We start from the raw sequence: 21,765 nt of genomic DNA, 5'->3' as shown, positions 1-21,765 counted from the left end.
GGATATATTCCTAGAAGTGGGATCACTGGGTCAAATGGAAGTTCCATATTTAATTTTTTGAGAAAACTGCATATTTTCCCATAATGGCTACACCAGCTTGCATCACCACCAGCAGTGTACTAGGGTTCCTTTTTCTCCACATCCTTGCCAGCACTTTTCATTTGTTGATTTGTTGATGATAGCCATTCTGACAGATGTGAGATGATACCGCATTGTTATTTTGATTTGCATCTCTCGGATGATTAGTGACTTTGAGCATGTTTTCATATGTCTCTCAGCCTTCTGTACGTCCCCTTTCGAAAAGTGTCTATTTAGGTCCTTAGCCCGTTTTTTGATTGGATTGTTTATCTTCCTTTTGTTAAGTTGTATGAGTTCTCTGTAAATTTTGCAGATTAAACCCTTATCTGAAATATCATTGGCAAATACGTTCTCCCATGCAGTGGGCCTTTTTGTTGTTTTGTTGATGGTGTCTCTTGCTGTGCAGAAGCTTTTTATTTTGATGTAGTCCCATTTGTTTATTTTCTCCTTAGTCTCCATTGTCCTAGGAGCTGTGTCGGTTAAGATATTGCTACAACATATGTCTGCTATTTTGCTGCCTATGGAGTCTTGTAGGATTTTTATGGTTTCCCGTCTTACATTTAAGTCCTTTAGCCATTTTGAGTTTATTTTTGTCTATGGTGTAAGTTGGTGATCTAGTTTTATTTTTTTGCATGTATCTGATCAAATTTCCCAACACCATTTATTGAATAGACTGTCTTGACTCCATTGTATGCTCTTGCCTCCTTTGTCAAATATTAATTGAGCATAATGGCTTGGGTCAATTTCTGGGTTCTCTGTTCTGTTCCATTGATCTATATGTCTGTTCTTGTGCCAGTACCAGGCAGTTTTGAGAACCGTGGCTTGGTAATATAGTTTGATATCTGGTATTGTGATCCCTCCAACTTTGTTCTTCTTTCTCAGGATTGCTGTGGCTATTCAAGGCCTTTTTTTATTCTAGATGAATTTTTGGAGAGTTTGTTCTAGATCTTTGAAGTATGCCGTTGGTATTTTAATGGGGATTGCATTGAATCTGTAGATTGCTTTGGGTAGTATGGACATTTTAATGATGTTTATTCTACCAGTCCATGAACATGGTATGTTCTTCCATTTGTTTATGTCTTCCTCTACCTCTTTTTTCAATGTCCTGTAGTTTTCCGAGTACAGGTCTTTTACCTCCTTAGTTAAGTATATTCTTAGGTATCTTAATTTTTTGGTGCAATGGTAAATGTGATTGTTTTTTTCATTACTTATCTCATTTTTTTGTTTTCCCTGTTGACCTCGCTGAGTGGCTTTCATATTCAGAGCACTGAATATATGAATGATTGCATGGATGGATGGATAACTTACTTATGTAGTCAGCTTTGAAGGTTAATGTAAGGGCAGGAATGAAATTAGACTTCGATGGAGAAGGCATGGTTACTATTGTACCTATTCCAGGTGGATACTGGCCACCACTAGCAGCTTCACCAAACACCTGCGTGTGAAAGACGGTACTACCTCATTATTTTGTCATTTATGTTGAAAATGGTAGACATGGGTAGCAGTAAAACCACTCTTAAGTTTTTGTTCATAAGGAAAAATGGGGACAGCCAACTAAGATCAAAGCACAGAATTATTAGCACAATAAAGAAATTCTTGAAAATTATTGGCTTAAGTGTAGAGATTTAAGATCTGTTGAAGATTAATTTTTAGTATCTTCAGCATCTTTGAAAATCTGCTTTTGAGGGTGAACATTTTTGTGGTTTTCAATTTATTTTGCTTGATAGAATACCATTGAATAATTTATTGAAACAACAATACAAATGCTACTGGTATTTTTATGATTTATGTACTTGTGAAAAAGAAAGAGCCAGAGAGAGCAGTGTTGGTTCTGTGAGTGGGCTGCATATCCTGAGTTCTTTGATACTACACTTTGGATGAGTCCCTAAAGGTTTTTTCACATTTTGAGTAGAGTTACAGTCTATAAGTTATTATAAAATCCTATATAATAAAGAGCTAATATGCTAATTAGACCAAACAGCAGAACGACCATCCGGATGACATTCTGGATGAAGCCGGGGCTACAAGAGGCGGCCAAGGCTGCAAGGACTGAGCCCCTTGCACGAATTTCATGCATCGGGCCTCTAGTACTTTAATAATATAGTATGTTGTTGCCATTTCGAACAAAATTTTAAAATTATATCTAATGAGAGCTCTTTATTTTAAATTTTAAACTTTTTTAATGTTTATGGATTGTGGCTTATAGTTTGATTTCCATAGAGCAGGTAGTTTTGACATTGTCATTTAAAAGAATTCTAATGGGCTTTTCCTCTGAACTTGGCCACGTAGACACCACTCTTAGAATCACATTTATTTTTTAGGAAGAAATTCATATAAATCTTTACTGTGTGAATGTTATAATATGGTCGTATATATATTTCTCAGGAGAGTGATGCCAACATGTGATACCTCAGTGATGTTGCATTAATTTCCTCTTTCTAAAAATGCATATGCATTCTGTCCTTTAGGTTTTAGTGTTTGGGGAAAATAATATAGCATACATTGTCTCACTAACAGTTTTGTTAAAGAAAATTCTCCTAAACTAATAAATAAACTTGGTGCTGACTATTGCAAGAAATATTTCATTTCAGTGAAGCAGTTCATGATTTAGTCCTCAGAAATGGACTAGGAGACGAAAAATGTTTCTTCCCCAGTTTCACTTTGTGTATTCCACAAGTTTGTGCTAAATAAATGTATGTTATGTTTTTTCCACCAAAAATAGAATGCAATAAACATCTTCAAATTCAATTTCTTAAAAAAGAAAATTCTCCTTAGTCAGATTCTGACTTTGTTGTTTTAAAAATCTGCTTTTATTTTTCTAGAGTTAAGCTGAAGTATGTAAAACTAAAGAAATACCTGAAGGAAATATGTGAATCAGAAAAGATGGCTCATACTCGAAACCAAGAATATTTAAAACAGTTTGAGTATTTCCAAGCTCATATTGGACACTTTACCACCACAAGTACAGAGAAGCTTCAAGAACTAAAGGTGACATCTTGTTTTGTACTATGTTTTTTCTAAAATCCTTTTTTGCTAAAATCAGAAATAATGAGCACTACGTTTCAGATCAGTGGCAGTCACAATGTTCAGTTCATCTATACTCTAAAAGATTGTCAATTTTCTTTATGCATTAGCACGTGGCCAAATTTTGATCAGAGCACTTGAAGCTGCATCTTTTCAGATTCCTACTTTAGTTAAGGAATTAATGGAATATCTATACTCTGTTGTGCTATATGGATTAACTTAAAACAGGCACATACATCACTAGCCACTACCTGGCACATGGTATTTGTTGGACTCATGGTTAAATTTGAGCAGCAATAGAGTTCCCTCTGAATGTTTTTTTTTTCTATGGCCCTCTGTTCTGGTCAGGCAGTGTGTTGAGGGAAGACTGAGGGGATAGAACTGGCCCTGAGGAATTTGCCTTCATGCTCCTCGTTGTGTGCCCCAGAGCAACTGCTCTTAGCAGCCCTTTCTGATTCTGGTGTCCCATTCCCTTAAGGTGCTTGGCAACTTTCTGCTCAACAAATTATGCCAAGTGTGAAGGGCAAGGCCTTTTTTCTCACCATTTGGGTTGCTCAGGAGTTGTTGCCCAAGTTAACACACTGAATACTGGTTATAGGAAAAGTGGCTTCAGTACTTCCCTTTCTTTTGTTTCCTCTAGCACTTTTCTCCCCAACCTTTTATTGTAAAAATTTCAAGTACATACAAAAAATTAAAAGAATTGTCCTAATAAACATTCATGCTATAGTCTGAATGTATTCCTCCCAAATTCATTTGTTGAAATCCGAATCCCCCAAAGTGATGGTATGGTAGGTGAGGCCTTTGAGAGGTGCTTTAAGTCATAAGAGAGGAACTCTTATAAATGGGATTAATGCCTTCTAAAAGAGGCTTCAGAGAGCTCCCAGCCCCTTCCACCTTGTGAGGACACAGTGAGAAGGCGCTGGCTGGCAACCAGGAAGAGGGCCCTCAGCAGAAGGTGTCCATGCTAGTGCCTTGATCTTGGACTTCTCAGCCTCCAGAACTGTGAGCAACATTTCTGTTGTGTGTAATCCACCAGTCAGGTGTGTTTTGTTATAGCAGCCTGAATGGACTAAAACAGCTTCTATGCTCTCTACCTAGATGCAGTACTTTTAAATATTTTGCCATACTTGCTTTGTGTGTGTGTGTGTGTGTGTGTGTGTGTGTGTGTGTGTATTTTTGAAACTAAGCAGCAGACACAATGACATTTCTCCCCTAATGGACATTCTCCTACATAATCATAATACCATTTATTATCACATCAAGAAAATTAATGATTTCATAATATCACTTAATATCCAGTCAATATTTAAATTTCCCCAGTTCCAGACCAGGAGCCAACCATGGTTCACACATTACATTGGTTATTGTGTTTTTGTGTGTTTTTTTCCATAACACTGGCTTTTGAAGAAGGGTAGGCTTGTAGAATGACTCACATTCTGAATTTAACTGGTTATTTCTTTGAGGTATCATTTAGCTAGTATGTGTGTATTACATGCCGTTGAGTGACTCCAACCCCACATTATGAGTGAGTGATGTCCACAGTGTCCTGTCCTCAAAAGCCCTTCTTAGCTCCTATAGACTCCTGTCTGTGGTTTCCTTTAAGGAGTTAATCCATCTCATATCTGGTCTTTCTCTTTTCTTGCTGCCTTCTATGTTTTCCAGCATTATTGTCTTTTCCAAAAAACCTACCTTTTCATGAAATAAATAAACTTGTATAGCATCTCCCATATTTCCTGTAAACTAGAAATTCAGTCTAGACCAGCACTGCCTACTAGAACTTTCTGTAGTGATAGAAATGTTCTCTATATAATGATGCTGTCCAATACAGTAGCCACTAGCCATACCTGGCCATTGAATAGTACTTAAGATGTGACGCCCAGGACTGAATTTTTAATTAATCAGCCACAGCTGAGGTTATATTCTTCTGCATCCCATCAGGAGGCTAATCATCTATGATATCAGGTAGAACTACCTGAGTGAGGCTAACATTGATGCCTTGGTTAAGATGCCAATCTCTAGCTCTCTCTATTGTAAGGTACTTCTTTCCTCTGTAAATTAGTAAATAAATCTATGGGGTGACGGTTTGACATCATGGGAATATCTTATTCCTCAACAGCCTTTTAACTTAGTGATTTTAAGATCTATTAATGATGCCTGAATCAGTCATAAGGGAGGTTTTGCAATGGTGATTTTCTAATTTTATCTTATACTTCTATAACTATTGATTTCTTGTTATAACCGAATGTGAGAAGGAGAAATTTGAAGGGAAGAATTATCCTTATCAATATTATCAATATTTTTATATTGAGAGCATCCGTTGTATAAAATAGGATATGTAAAAAAACATGTATATAATGCACTACTAAAGAATAACAGTAAAAGGGACCATCTTAAAGAAAGAATGATACATTGTATTTATAGAAATATGTAAAGCTTTATTCATAAACAATGAATATATAGATTTTACTTCTTGAATTTTAGATAAGGCATGTCTTTTTAAAATATATTTTACTGATTTTTTACAGAGAGGAAGGGAGAAACATCGATCAGCTACCTCCTGCACGCCCCCTACTGGGGATGTGCGGGCAACCAAGGTACATGCCCTTGATCAGAATCGAACCTGGGACCCTTCAGTCTGCAAGCCGACACTCTATCCACTGAGCCAAACCGGTTAGGGCCATGCCTTTTTTTAAAAAAAGAAAATCTGCTGATAGCATAAAAGAGCAGATCGTGTAGCTACAGTTAGGAGAGATGTTGAGTTCCATGGAGAACTGTATTTTGGCAGTCTACCAAGTCCACATGCTTTACCAGTGTGTGTACTCATGAAACCAGGCAGTGATACCACTTAGCTTAGCAATCTGTAGGCAGAGTTTTAGGGTAGAGGATGTTTGTCTTTGGCATCTTCTCATTTCTTTCTGGCTCTTCCTTTTGTGCCACTGTTGAGTAGAGGCCTTAGGTATGCTAGAACTTGTCTCCTCTTAATCCTGCCCACACAGGTATCAGATCTTTATCACCTTTGCTGACTGACCTCGTATAAGTTTCAGTAGGAAGTTGTTCTGATTAGCACGTTTATAGTGTATTGCCCACATACCTCAACATGCCACTGAAAGGGTATTTCCCCTTGAATATAATTCATGTACATGAACTTTTAATTAACTGGTAGAATTTCTGAAAGTGAAACAAAATGAAGCAGTGTGGGAGAAGTGGGGATTTTGCCCAGATTATTTAAAGTGAATTGCTCCCTCTTTGTAAGGCTGAGCCCACTTTATTATATAATGATAAATTTTTTAAATGGACTAAAAGCTTAAAGAAAAAACCTTTGAGCTGATTTTATGAATTATGCTACTTTATTTTGGGGGCCAGTAATAATTTTCAGGGCTATTTAAGTCTTTCATGTAGTTTTGAAAATCAAGTGCTGTGACTATACTGCCACTTGTCAGATGGATAAAGAGGCTAAATAAACTCAGTTCCAGAATGTAAATAGTAGTATTAGTAATGCTGTGAAGACTGTGTCCTTTTCTCCCTTTCTGTCCCCCTTTTTCCCACAGTGGCAACTTTTATAGAAGGACCCAAGTTGGTCCTTAGAGCAGTTTCCTTGGGTGCCCCTTGCCATTGCCCGAGATTGGGTCTGCCCCAATGTTTACCCTGAGACAGGGCTTTAAATGTAAGTGGAAACTTTGGGAAGTGCAAGGAATGTCAGTAGCATGTAGGGAAGTGAGTCAGGGCAGCGCAGGTAACTGGAACAGGGCACATTATTAAGCCAACCACTGCAGTTGGCACCTGGAACTTAATACCTCAGGGAAACTGGCAAATGGTTCAAAGCATTTGGGATATGCATACATTGGCTTCCAAGTGTCATTGATTGAGGACTGATGGGGGAGGAGTTCAGGTAATGGAGAATCAACCATGTGCTCCTGTGGGCAGAGCAGCCTCCCCAGGTTCTGAGGAAACTTGGGCAAGAGAGAAGGATTCTGGGACTTTGGAGCTCCCAGAAAGGTCCCAGGGACCTGCATGGAGCATTGCCAGCATCTGCTTTAGCCTTCCACATTCCAGTGCCAGCCATGGGCAGACATATCAGGGCACTCAGGGAAGGTCCCCAAGCATGGAGGTCATCACCTGGTTGTCTCTCCTCTGCCTAAAATCCTTGAGTGCTCAGCCTTTTCAAGACAAAGACCAGAGGCTGGTCTCTGCCTGCTTCAGTCTCCCGACACACACATATTCTGTGTGTATGTCTCTCTCACACACAAATGCAGACATATGCACATTTCTGTCCCCAACCTGTCCCCCTCTACCCTCTCTCCATCCCCATCTTTTTCTCCTATCTCTGCCCTCTCCCCTATTTCTGTCTCCCTCTCTTCCCAATGCCCACCCATCTCCCATTCCTGTTTTCTCCATATTCCCCATCTCTTTCCCTCTATATCTATTACCCCCAATGTCTTCCCACTGTTTCTCTCTATTTTTATCTCCCACACATGTGTGCACACATTCTTTTACACACACTCATTCACTTATACACACCATAGAATTTTAAAGATGCTGAACAATCTGCATTTCCTTGAAAGTACCACATTATCTCCTACATCCTTCAACTAGAAGGCCTCTCTCCCTCTATCTTGTATTAGGTCTGTGTCATAATTATCTCAGTAAGCACTACCTTCATGGTATTATAATTTATCATGCATCTGTTCTTTCAGCTCACTATGAGCTCCATGTCATCATTTTAGTACTCAGTATCTGACCCAGAGTGTGCCACATAATAAGCACTCGATAAGCATTGGGACTACCTACTTGATTGAAAATTAATTCTTCTATTTATCCGTGTTCTCTTATGGACCATGAACAACTACGTAAGAACTATTGTGGTATTTTTTTCACTGGTCTTTGGAACTGTATAGTAATTCTCAGTTATAATATTGAATAGATATTTAAGATAAAATTTGAGGAAAATTTGAGCTCTCATTCAATTACTGCTAAGCATTGTGACAGCCCTCTAGGCAGAGCATGACTTTCAGCTTCCTGAAGGACAAAGTCTGTAGGAAAGCCCATTTTTTATCTGCCAAAGTGTCTTGCCCATTAATATGAACTAATTGAATAAATAAATGTTCCTCCATATCTTTTGGTTTAGCATCTAAGAGGAAGCCTGGAAACAAATAGGAGAAAAACAAAAGATAATGAATCTTAGTTCCACTTTTTCATATTCACGTGAGTCAAGTCAGACAGTTTATGTAACTCTCTGTACCCATTCTTCAAGTCTAATATGAGGAGGTCAGGCCAAGCTGATCTTAAATGTCTATTCAGTTTTGTAACTGAGAATTACTGTACAATTCCAAAGACCAATGGAAAAAAAACTATGAAAAAAAAAGGTAATGGTGGTAGCACTTTCATACAAGTAGTAATATGATGAGGAAATATTGAAGGAATGTGAGTGAAAATACAGAAGAAGGAAACAATGGAAAAGGGATGTGTTGTAAGAATAAAAAGATATCCCAGAGACCTGAAAGATCTGCCAGAACCTTCTTCTCTTCCCATGACCAAAGAGCATCATCAACAGGTTTCATTAATTGAACAGAAGTGCAGAGTAAGAACGTGAATAGAAAGGTCCTCCTAAATTTAGGTGGGCAGCACCAAGCCCAGTGCTGTGAAGCAATACAATAACAGAACAGTTACCTGATGGGTTAATTCAATGCTCTTGGGTTTATTAAAATAGATTTCTCCCAGGGGAGTTAGGGGACATGGGGATTATCCTTAGAGAAGCTCTGGACCAGCAGATGCTCCTGGGTCATGGGTAGTTGGGCCCCTGAAGCAGCAGATCTGACTATGAGGAATCTAGGCCACGTGGCAAGAAGAGAACAGGGTTGGGAGTCTGCGCCAGAGAGAAAGGATGCAGTTAAGCCCTGATGTATTGTGGAAATAGGAGAAACATATGAGATCTGATCAGAGGAGAAATTGGTAATAAAACATGAAAGACTGATAGTTGGAGAAACAGATGCATGCAGAGACATATGCTCTTCTATTTTATTAGACATTTTTTTAGCTGGGAAAGTCTTGGAAAGATTCACCTATACAGTGTTTTCCAAACTTAAAAAAAAAAAGCACAACTTTTAAACATAGTAAAACCCTTTGTTTAAAGTAGAACTAGGGGGACTTATTGCCCCTGCAGAGCATGTTTGAAAAACCCTGCTCTCCAGTGTTCAGCCGGTAGATTGTATGGATAATAAATAAGTATCATATATATAAATACAAGGCAAAGAAAGAGAATAGAGCAATTTTAGGTGGAAATCCATGGTCATAGGTGGTGCAGAGTTCCAGTTTGTATCAATGACCAGTTTGTCATAGTAATACTTTTTTCAAATATATTGTACAGTATTTATTTGAGTCATTAGTTTAGGAAAGTACCTATAGATCAGTAAATTTTTCAGACTCATTGAGAACAATCTAAGTTGGACTCTTTAAGATACTTTCCTTATGAAGCCCTAATGCGATTTTCACTTTTTTGCACCAGCAAAATGAATTGAATAATACTCTTATGTTCCCGAGCGAACATGCTCTGTCTTTGGAAGATATGGCTCTAAAATGATCCCATAATGAGGAAATCAGGTGCAATGCCCAGTGCATGTTGGTGACTGATCTCAAAGAGCAGAAGAAAACATTGTAGTCACCGGAACAAAGAATTTTTGCTTAACCTCTGATTACTTAATAAATCTGTTTACTTTGTAATCCACCCCACATCCCCCCTTTTAAATTTTTTATTTGCATTTATTTATTTATTTATTTATTTTAATGGAATTTATTGGGGTGACGTTGGTTCACAAAACCATATACAAAACCAAGTGTACAGCTCAATAAAACATCATCTGCACATTGCATTGTACACCCATTGCCCCAAGTAAAGTCTCTTTGCATCCCCATTTTCCCCACCTTTGCCCACCTCCACCTAGCCCCCATCCACTTTTTTCCCTCTGGCTATCACCACACTGTTGTTGTGTCTATGGGTTATGTGTATATGTGTGTGTGTATGTGTGTGTATATATATATTATATATATATTTTTTTGCTAATCCCTTCACCTTCTTTCATCCAGTTCCCCCACTCCCCTCCCCTCTGACAGTTGTCGTTCCTTTTTAAAGATACTTTGCCTTGGAATCTGGATACTTTGCTTGTTGAAGGTTCATGGGTTAAAAATTAAATATCTCTGTGTTCAAAGGAGTAGATATAGAACAGAGAGATATAAAATGTACTTTCTTAATTGTTCATTTTATTGTTTGTTCTGGCCTTATGAGACTTTTATTTACTTCGGTATCTATTTAGATAATTACTGCCATGTATCATGTTAATAACATTCTGATAGAGAAAACCACAATTCTTCCTGAACTGTTATTAAAAATGGGGCAGTATATAATACCTTTTAAGATATTCTGAGGGAAACAAGTCAACTTTGGTTATTATTATCTGTTGATTTTTGGTGTGTCAAAGCAAAGCCCAGGTCTACTTTATGTTCAGAGGTGTGTTTGTAATTGCAGTGCATCACTGCATAATTTAGAAAATGTTCTGACACCTGTGATGGACCATGTTCAGTGACTTTTTTAGACTTTAATGACTAAGAAAAAGTCATTTTATGATGGAATCACTTTCATTAATTATAGTGTGATAATGATGCAGTCGTCTTTATGCAGTTATTAGTGCCAGAGCAAACTTGATTCCTATGGTGCCGATCATTGATGTCTACAGTGTATTTTTATTCATAGAAAACAGATTTAGTATTAAGTTGATAATCTAGCAACTAATTTACTCTGTTGCTGTTACTAGTAGGACGGACCATGATATGTAGATATACAGATAAGTAAGATTGATTTCGTTTCCTTTGTTCAGGACAAAACTATTCAGAGAAAACACTGTCTGATGTTACTTTCATAATAAAGTAAATGGATTTTCATGATAGGTTAGTATATCAAGGTCTTATTCCCTAAATTGATGAAAGACTAAGTAAAAATCCATCGATTTTTATTTTATTTAAAAACATATAACACTAGAATTCAGCTTTTTTATGTGCTATTTGTGAAATTGTTTGTCTTCTAAGATAAGTTGACTTTCTTAGCAGTATCAGTTTTACTTTCTACTTCACTGTTCCTTCTATTCTGTAAAGACTGAAAAATAGAGAAAGGTGCTAGTTGTAATAATATCCACACAAAAAAAATCAAACTTTGTTTATATTTAGATTGAATATGAGGCTCAATTTAAGAAGATGCAGCTACTTTCAAAAGATAGCCTGGGAATAAAAGGTGAACTGAAAAATGAAGACAGAGAAAAGGTAACAAATTAAAATGTTAAAGTTTCTGTTAACTGAGCATTTTTGGAGTATTCATCTTTTAAGATTTTGTTTTTAAAAAATCATCTTATTACAAAGATATTTTTGAGTAAACCTTAAGTGATTATTTGAAGACTTTTGCTTATAGAGTATTGCTTTAATGTCTAATTCAATTAAATTTGCTGAAAGATAGGCATGGTGGGTATAAAACAGATTCCAAAGAAAACCTCAGTGTTGTTAGGAAGTGAAATTGTGTTTTTCTAGATAATGTTTTATAGCTGCTTTTTTCTTAGTTCCAGAAACATTTTAAATGAAAAAGTAAACAAAATGTGACATTTGCTTCTTTTTTTGTATCTATAATTTTGTACATTTTAACCTTTCACAGATAAAGTGGAAAGAAAGGATTGCATTTCTAAGCAACAGACAAAAAGACTGGAAAGGAATACTTAAATAAATTCTGCTATGTATCTGCCATAATGCAGGCTTCTAATCCTCCTGCCTATCTCCATATAAATGATTCTGTTCAAGACCATAGATGTTTTCTTCACTAAAAGCAGTAAAGCTCTTTTAGATGAAATGTCTAAAAACATCTTGTAATAACTTGGAGCATGCTGGCAAGAGTAGTCACTTGTGACTATGTGTGAAACCCCCTCAGCCAGTCGATATTGTAATAAGCAAAAATGGTAGCATCACTCCATTATTCAGAAAAGCCAACAGCATGCTTGTTCCTTAGGCTGCAGCATTCATTAAGAAAAGCTTACTGGGCTGAAAGCTGGAAACAGATGATAACGGGATATGATTTTCATATTTAATGCTTTCCTTGGAAGAGTATGTGTGCTACAGATTGATAGAAGAATCAACTGCTACTTTACTAAAAGACTTTCAGGTTTGCCCTATAGCTACCGATGGAATCATTCAGCCAAGAAATTAACTTTTTCTTCTTTTACCTGCTTTATATATCTGCTAAGCAGGCTGCCTGGCTGCCAGTAAATGTTATTATGCAGTTAACTGTTTGGTATTTAAGACTCTTATCAGAAAAGAAACAGAGGCCACACTATTTTGTTTTTATAGTAGGAGGAAGGTTTTAGTTTTTCTTTTTATTTCTGTGCATTAGCAGGCATTAATCTGAGTTTATAGGAAGTTTTCGTTTTCCTTCCCAAAGATTAAAAAGTTAAAAAACCTAGAATTTGGCACATTCTTTAAACTATAAGATACAAAACACCAAGCTCCAGTAACCCTGACCTATATAAAAAGGCCTTTAATGATAAATGATTTCTCTGACATTAGATGTATGTCAAATATGGTATGATGTGATGTGATAGACTTATAAACCATTCAGGTAGTGTTTGTGTTTGACATTTCGTCATGAAATAATTGATGTGTTGTTAATCTATAAATTGATTTATCTTCCTATGCCATTCCTGATAGACACATTCTTAGTGCAGCAGTGTCAGTGGTACTTAAGTACAACAGGAGACTTTTATTTTTCTATTTTACAACTGATTCCTTACTTTCCATATAGTTATGTAGTCTCCTTTTCAGTCATATTTAAAATTAGGGCAGAGATTCATCTCTGACAACTCCTTAAAAAAATTACATATGATAATTAGAAGAGAAGTTTTTCCTTTATACTGAAAAGTGCCATCTCCTTAAAAGCTTTGACTGTTGACTGTATGTAAGAATCAAATAGATAATATTTTGAGAAACTTATATCTTGTCTTTTTCACTTTCCCATTGATGCTCCATCAGTTAAAAGGTAAACACATTTCAGCAAAATCATGAGTTGGTTAATCCTTATTAAGTGATACTAATTCCAGGAGAGTTCCTTATCATGGGTTATGTTGTTTCTCAGTGGAAATCTGCACTCCTCTTCTTTAGGAGTCGAATGAATTAGTCTCTGCCCAGAGTCACTGGTCTCCAGAGACTGGCCTGAAGCAGAGTACAGTCTTACTGGTTGAAGTCAGTAAATAGTTTTTGAGCAAGTGTTCTGTTTGAGAAGCCACAGTAGGCCCTTCTGTGAATGCCACAATACTTGCCCTTCAGGTGCATCCCACAACGTGCTATTCTTTCTAAGGCGTGGGATAGTGTGTATAGGAGCAGACATGAGATACATGGAGAAAGAACATAGTCCTCCTCTGAAATGAGTAATCCATGGCTTGATAAGAGGAGGTGATGTTTGATCTGCTGGCATGAAGGATGGGTAGGATTTCAGTCAGTGGGGATGTGATAGTCATTCCAGGGTTAGGAGATGCTATGAGTAAAGGAGTAGGAAAGCCCAGTGTGTAGTTTTTGCATCTGGCTAAAGTCTAGCTAGTGTTCTTGCAGGGAAGTGGTGGACAATGAGCTTGGAAAGGTACATCATGAAACTTAGTACTAGGCTCAAGAATTAAGATTTACTCCCAGAATCACATGTGTGTGTGAGGGATGGGGGCCGTAGGTGAAGAAAGGACTTGTGGACAGAGCAGCTGCATTGCAGGTGTGCAGCTAGGAAGACGAGGCTGCCAGTGCTGTGCAGGATGAGCTGGAGGAAGAAGCTTGTGGAGCTGAGGAGATGAGATCAGGGTCAGGTCAGATGGAGGAATTCACCAAAGGCCTGAAGGGGGTGGCCATTGAAGTGGAAAACACTGATGAAGGGGAGAGGATCTATCAGTTTAATGGTAATTCAGAATTATAAAAAGGTATTTAATTGTGCAACTTTCAACCATAAGCATACGATTATTATGCTTATTTTATAGGAAGGCGCAGAGTAGTTAACTTGTCCAAGACTACACAGCTAGGCAGAGTCAAAATTAGTAGAGTAATTTGGATGCTCTACTAAGAAAAGTCATGAAGTAGGAGTTGTGTGGGTTTTTTCAAGTAAAACTCTACCTCAGTTTTATAATATGGCATCCAATGTTTTTATGGATCTAGTGGATACTAGAATTGTATGTTCTCTTAAGTGGTCTATTCATCCCCCAAGCTTGTTTTCAGTATTAGTTTCTTAGCAATTTTTGTTGTCGTTAATGGATAGCAACAAGACAATGCTCAGGTCCCTATTTGACTCCTCACAAATTATACTGTAATTTTGTAATATTTCTACTAAAAGCAGAAGCGAACTTAATATTTCACAGGATGAGTACACTCTGCCAGGGCTGGGGGATCTGGGAAATTCATCACAGGGCTAAAGGCTGGTTGGGACGTTCCACTTCCACTGTTATAAACCTTTCCGCAAGGGTCATGTGGAGAATGGCTGTGCAGGTGGTTACTTCCACTTCTAATGAGAATAGTAATGCTGGGTAATTATCATTGCAGAGTTGTTCTGTGTCAGGTGCTGCATTAAGCTCTTTATATTCATCAACACATTTAATACTCTCAACAATACTGGAAGTAGATACGATTATTATGCTTATTTTATAGGAAGGCGCAGAGTAGTTAGTTAACTTGCCCAAGACTACACAGCTAGGCAGAGTCAAAATTCAAACCTAGATCATATAGCTTCAGTATCCATGCTAATAGCCATCCAGCTACACTGACTTCTAAGGTAGTATGGGTGAGATGCTCTTCGAAAGTTGGGAGATTTCTGGTCAAATAAAAGCAGCCTAGCCACTTCATATGAAATATTTCAGTTATTCATTTAAATGATACATTTTAACCTAAACTTGGAGAGGGTGAAATAGCCTCTCTTGACTACTGGAGAAGCTGCCACTAATTCTCTCAGAATTAGAAAATGGAGTTGGAGTTCTATCTCTCTAATGTAGATCTGCACATTACTTTTGTGAACAGGGAACTATAAGAGATACATTTATATCCCAAGCCACCCTGTTTGGGAATTAGGGAGAATATATAAGGCATATTAAATTGCACTGTAAAAGAAAGGACTCTTGTCTTGCTATTCTGTGACATTTGCCAAGCATCTGTTCTTTACCTGAAAATCATGACTTAACTTTGTATTGTTTTGATCAAAGCAGTGATTTAGGCCTAGGGGTGTTGGGAAAAGGTTGATGCTAGGGTGTGTGTGTGTTTATTTTTTGAAAATCACCTACTGGTCCAATTTAGGGATGCTGAATTTCTCTTGAAACTTCTATCTGCTTTTCTCCTACACTTCTTATGTACACTGCATGGACTTGATTTTATGTATCAGGTACAAGTTTCATTTAGAGTCTATTTTAGTAGATCTGAGTTTGTATTGGTTGAACTTAGTAAGAAATTAGACATAGACTTCAGATTCATTATTGGGGATTTTAATGTTGCTGTTGTTTCAAAAAAGCTATGGTGCCCGGCATGTGTGGCTTAATGTTTGAGCATCAACCTATGCACTAGGACAGTGATGGCGAACCTTTTGAGCTCGGCGTGTCAGCATTTTGAAAAACCCTAACTTAACTCTGGTGCCGTGTCACATATAGAAATTTTTTGATATTTGCAACCATAGTAAAACAAAGACTTATATTTTTGATATTTATTTTATATATTTAAATGCCATTTAACAAAGAAAAATCAACCAAAAAAATGAGTTCGCGTGTCACCTCTGACACGCGTGTCATAGGTTCGCCATCACTGCACTAGGAGGTCTCTGGTTTGATTCCTGGTCAAGGCACATGCCTGGGTATGGGCTCCATCCCCAGTGGGGGTCATGCAGGAGGCAGCCAATCAATGTTGATGTTTCCCTCTCATTGATGTTTCTATCTCTCCCTCTCCTTTTCTCTTTCTATAAAAACCAATAAAAACATTTTTTTAAAGCTGTGTTTCAGTAGCACAATTTGAGTTTAACTCATTCAGTTTTGAATATTGTAGCATAAGGGGGTGGAACACTGTAGTCCTCATATCTGGGTTTGAATCCTGGGACTGGGAACAGATTATTCAACCTTGCTAAGTCTTACAAGAGTGGGGATAATGATAATGGTTGTTTTGACTATTAAAATAGGTAATGGGTATAAATCTGCTTGACACCTAGTAATTGCTTGACAAATGTTCACTAACCCTGTTGCTACTCTCACCACCGTCACTGTCATCACCATCTTTGTTCTCCACTTGGGTAGCCATACTCTGGTGCTGGCTTTTTACCAGTTATCCAGGATAGTGGAGAGGGCTGTGGGCACATAGGTTACCTATGAATTAAAGAAATGGGAGGTAAAGCCACCTGCTAGTAACAACTCATAATAGGGTGATTTTATAGTTACATGTTCTTCAAAATAACTTATAGGACATAACTTTTGAAGCCTAAATTTAATGGATCCATTTTAAAACTTAGGTAGTTTCAACAACTATTGGATTTTATGGCCAGAAATGCCTCTTTTTGGTTTTAATTGTGAAAATTAAGTAATCTATTATAGTGACAAAAATGAAAAGTTAAAAATCATATTGGCATGGTGTTCTTAGTCAGCTGGGGCTGCCATAACAAAATACCACAGATTGGGTGGCTTACACAACAGAAATTTATTTTCTTACAGTTCAGAGCCTGGGAAGTCCAAGATCAAAGTGCTGCCAGTAGGGTTGGTTTCTGATGAGACCTCTCTTCCATGGGTTGCAAATGGCCACTCTCCCTCTGAGTCCTCTGTGGCCTCTTCTCTGTGCACATGCATGGAGAGAGATGGATCTCTGGTGTCTCTTCCTCTTCTAAGGACTGAGGTCCCACCCTTATCACCTCGTTTAACATTAATTACCTCCTTAAGGGCCCCATCTCCAGATATAGTCCGGTTGGGGATTGGGGCTTCAACCTAAGACTTTGGGAGGATACAATTCAGTTCATAACACATGGTAAAATAAAATATCTTCTTTAAGATTGTTATATGTAAACTAGAGGCATGGTGCACAAGATTTGTGCACTGTGGGGGAGGGGTGCCCCTCAGTCCGGCCTGCTCTCTCACAGTCAAGGAGCCCTCGGGGAATGTCCAACTGACGGCTTAGGCCTGCTCCCCTAAACCGGCAGTTGGACATCCTTAGCGCTGCCATGGAGGCAGGAGAGGCTCCCGCCACCACCACTACACTCGGCAGTCGTGAGCCCGGCTTCTGGCTGAGCAGTGCTCCCCCTGTGTGAGCGCACTAACCACCGGGGCGCAGCTCCTGCGTTGAGCATCTGCCCCCTGGTGGGCAGTGCATGTCATAGCGACCGGTCATTCTGCCATTTGGTCAATTTGCATATTAGCTTTTTATTATATAGGATTCTTTGCAGGGTTTTTGTTTTGAAATCTCAGTGTAACTTAAGGATTTGCTTACATAGAAATTAAGAGCAATAATTGTATTGTGTGAAAAGCTGGAAACTTGTCTGACAGTTCTATTTCCATTCTGCATGCACCTTCCTAGTTCCCTTGTCTGTGAAAAAAAAATAATATATTAAGAAAAATAAAGATTTCCTCAATATTTTATAAAACATGACATATAACAAATATATTTTTTCAAAGTATAATAATGGTCAAGATTCACCTGCTTTAAAAATTATGACATCATTACATTAATTCTAAACTTGCTAATATCTCCTGAAGTATGTTTTCTCCCTTTTTCCTCAGCAAAGATGAACTCTCACAATTTTAAAAGTTACTGTTTGTTTACTAATAAGTATTTTTAGTCATATTCATTTGCTTTGTTATCATTTTCCCCAACTCCCAATATTTTTTCAATTTATTTAAACTAAAAAAAATTAATAGTATATCCATTTCTCCCATCTCTCCACCCTCCACCTCTGGCAACCACCAATCTATTCTTTGTATCTATGACCGTGGGGTTTTGTTCTTTTGTTGTTGTTTTTATAGACTCCACATATAACAGATATCATGTCTGACTTATTTTATTTAGCATAATGCCCTCAAAGTTTGTCTATGTCACAAATGGCAAGGTTTCATTCTTTTTTATGGCTGAATAATAGCCTTCAAATGTGGAGGAGGGGAAATAACCAATTCCAGCAACCTAAAACTGTCATAAAAATAATGTCAATTGACTGTAGATACATGGACTTATTTCTCGACTTTCAGTTCTATTTCATTGATCTATATGTTTATCCTTATACCAGTACAGTTTAGAATTACCCTAATTTTGTAGTAAGTTTTGAAATTGGAAAGTGTCAGTTCTCCAACTTTGCTCTTCTTTTGGAAAATCGTTTTGGCTAATCTGGGTTCCTTGTATTTATTTTCATAAGAATTTTAGCTTGCTGGTTTCTACAAAAATGCTCTTGGCATTTTGATAGAGAATGCATTGATTATTTAGATCAATTTGGGCATATTTTTATCTTAACACTATTAAGTCTTATGTTCCTTGAATACAGAATGCCTTTTCATTTATTTAGGTCTTTACTTCTTTTATAAATGTTTTGTAGTTTTCAGTGTACAAGTATTACTACTTTGTTAAATTTATTCGGTATTTTATTCTTTTTGATGCTATTATTAAAATAGAATTGTTTTTCTAATTTCAATTTCAGATTGTTATTGCTAATATATAGAAATACATTATTTATATTTGTACTGATCCTAGATTCTGCAACCTTGCTGGACTTATTTATTGGTTCTCATTGTTTCTTGTGTAATTCTTAGGTTTTTCTTTGTATAAGATCATATTATCTGAAAATAGAGGTAGTATCTCTTTTTAAAAAAATAAATCTTTATTGTTGAAAGTATTACATATGTCCTCTTTCCCCCCATTGCTCTTTCTAACCCCTCTTTCCCCCCAAAGCCCTCACCACCCTACTGCCTTGTCCATGGGTTATGCACATACATACATGAGTTCATTGGTTGATCTCTAACCCCACCCCCTCCCCTGCATTCCCTCTGAGGTTTGATAGTCTGATTGATGTCTCTACATCTCTGGGTCTATTTTTGTTCATCAGTTTATGTTGTTCATTAGATTCCACATATGAGTGAGATCATGTGATATTTATCTTTCTCAGACTGGCTTACTTCACTTAGCATAATGCTTTCTAGTTCCATCCATGCTGTTGCAAATGCATAGTATTTTTCTTTTTCACAGCTGCATAGTATTCCATTGTATAGACGTACCACAGCTTTTTAATCCATTCATCTGCTGATGGGCACTTAGGCTGTTTCCAAATCTTAGGTATTTTAAATTGTGCTGCTATGAACATAGGGGTGTATATCTCTTCTTTCTTTGCAATCTAGGTTCCTTTCATTTCTTTGTTGTTGTTGTTGTTGTTTGATTATTTATTTTTTTGCCTTACTGCCCTGGCTATAATCTCAAAGCAGTGTTAAATAGAAGTGATAAGAGCAGACATTCTCATGTTATACCTGATCTTATGGAGAAAGCTTTCAGTCTTTCACCATTGACTATGATGTGTGCTAGGGGTTTTTTATAGATGTATTTTATCTAGTTGAGGGAGTTCCCTTCTATTTCTAGCTTGTTGCATGTTTGTTTGTTTTTTATCATGAACACATGTTGGACTTTGTCTAATGATTTTTCTGTCTTTGGAGCTTTTGCCTTTATTAATATAGTATATTGCATTACTTGATTTTCATATGTTGAACCAACTTTACATTCCTGAGATAAATCCTACTTGGTCCTGGTAAATGATCCCATTTCTATATTGCTGAATTTAGTTTACTAGTATTATGTTAAGAATTTTTACATTTGTTTGTGTCCACTCAGGGATACAAAAAAATTTTTTAAATCTATATTCATAAGAAATATTGGTCTGTACTTTTCTTTTTTTTTTTTTAAATATATTTTATTGATTTTCTACAGAGAGGAAGGGAGAGAGATAGAGAGTCAGAAACATCGATGAGAGAGAAACATCGACCAGCTGCCTCCTGCACATCCCCTACTGGGGATGTGCCCACAACCAAGGTACATGCCCTTGACCGGAATCGAACCCGGGACCCTTCAGTCCGCAGGCCGACGCTCTATCCACTGAGCCAAACCGGTTTCGGCAGTACTTTTCTTTTTAATAATGTCTTTGTCCGGTTTCAGTGTCACAGACTGGCCTCATAGAGTTAGTTGAGACATATTTCTTCCTTGCCTTTTTTAAAAGAGTTTTTGAAGGACTGGTGTTCATTCTTTTTCTTTTTTCAGGGTTGTGGCCTGGTGAGGGATCTCCCTGTGGGTTTTAGATGTCCCTTTTGTTCTGTGTCCTCACATGGCCTTTCTTTGGTGGCTGGGTCCAGAGAGTGTGTGCTCTTGGTGGTGTCTCTTTGTACAAGGACACTAATTCTGTTGCCTTAGGGCCCTGCTCTTATGACCTCATTTAACTTTAATTACTTCCTTAGAAGCCCCATCTATAGATATAGCCACACTAGGCTTCAATGTATGAATTTTGGAAGAACACAAACATTCACTCCATTACATAGTCTATAGTCTCATTGGAGAAAGATGAATGAGAAGTTGTAAATAAAAGCTACCTGAAACAATTTTCATTTGCGTTCAGTATTATCAGTGTACAAATGACAGGATTGGAGATGTAAACCCCTTTCTGAGATCTCAAAATAGGTTTCCACACACCGCCCCCCCCTCATTTTTTTCTGGAACTTCCTTAGGTGTTTTGTTTTGTTTGGTTAGTTGGTATTTAAAAATAAGTCTTGACATCTTTGAATCACTCTGCTTATTCCTGCCACTTCTGTTGTTCATTTTCTAATCATGTTCTCTGCTTTTTATTTTTTATGTTTTAATATATTTTTAATTTATTGAGACTTGATTTTTGGCCTAACATAACATATCCTGTAAAAATGTTCCATGTACACTTAGAAGATTATGCAGTCTAAGTATTCTGTTGGTAGGTGGAGTCTTCTGTATGTCTGTTAGGTCTAGTTGGTTTATAGTTGTTCAAGTTCTTATTTTCCTACTGGTCTTCTGTTTAGTTGTATTCATTATTGAATGTGGAGTATTGACGTACCTATTATTGTTAAATTGTCGATTTCTCCTTTAAATGCTCTCAGTTTTTGCTTCATGTATTTTAAGACTTGGTTATTACTTATACAATGTGTTTCTAATTGCAATATCTTTTCCACAAATTATCCCTTTTATCATAAAATATCCATTGTCTCTAATAACAATTGTGTGTCTTAAAGTCTATTTTGTCTGATATTAGCACAGCCACTCCAGCTTTCTTTTGGTTACTGTTTGCTTAGTAACACTATTTTTTTTCATGAGGCTCTGTTCATGTCTTTTCCCTTCCCTGTGTTTTCATCTATTTATATCTTTGAATCTAAAATAGTGTTGTCAGCAAATAGTTAGATCACGATTTTTAATCCATTCTGCCAGTCTCTAACTTTAATTGTATTATTGAGTCTACTTAAATTTAATGTAATCACAGAAAAGGTAGGAATTGCATCTGCCATTTTGCTCTTTGTTGTCTATATATTTATGGTTTTTTTGTGGGGTTTTTTAGTCCTTCAAAACTGCCTTCTTTTGCATTAAATAAATACTTTGTAGTGTAACATTTTATTT

At 37.1% G+C, this 21,765-nt stretch overlaps 1 protein-coding gene across 8 annotated transcripts in view; it reads left to right on the top strand.

Annotated features, from left to right (window-relative positions):
* KIZ (kizuna centrosomal protein) overlaps nucleotides 1–21,765 on the top strand; it is a 119,799-nt gene that overhangs the window by 9,605 nt on the left and 88,429 nt on the right. For 6 of the 8 annotated variants that reach the window (XR_001362058.1, XM_014539478.1, XM_014539479.1 and 3 more), the window contains 2 exons: nucleotides 2,901–3,066; nucleotides 11,317–11,409. Coding sequence is in view for 7 of the 8 variants with exons in the window: in XM_014539478.1 (XP_014394964.1) it covers nucleotides 2,901–3,066; nucleotides 11,317–11,409 (259 nt within the window). In the remaining variant the exon portion in view is untranslated. The remainder of the gene's footprint in view (nucleotides 1–2,900; nucleotides 3,067–11,316; nucleotides 11,410–21,765) is intronic. The other 2 variants (XM_005865974.2, XM_005865976.2) reach the window with 2 other exon arrangements.

The sequence above is a fragment of the Myotis brandtii genome, unplaced genomic scaffold, assembly GCF_000412655.1.
Source record: "Myotis brandtii unplaced genomic scaffold, ASM41265v1 scaffold217, whole genome shotgun sequence".
Lineage (NCBI taxonomy): Eukaryota > Metazoa > Chordata > Mammalia > Chiroptera > Vespertilionidae > Myotis > Myotis brandtii.
The sequence above is the reverse complement of the archived record's forward strand: the minus strand, read 5'-3'. Positions and strand labels throughout refer to the sequence as shown.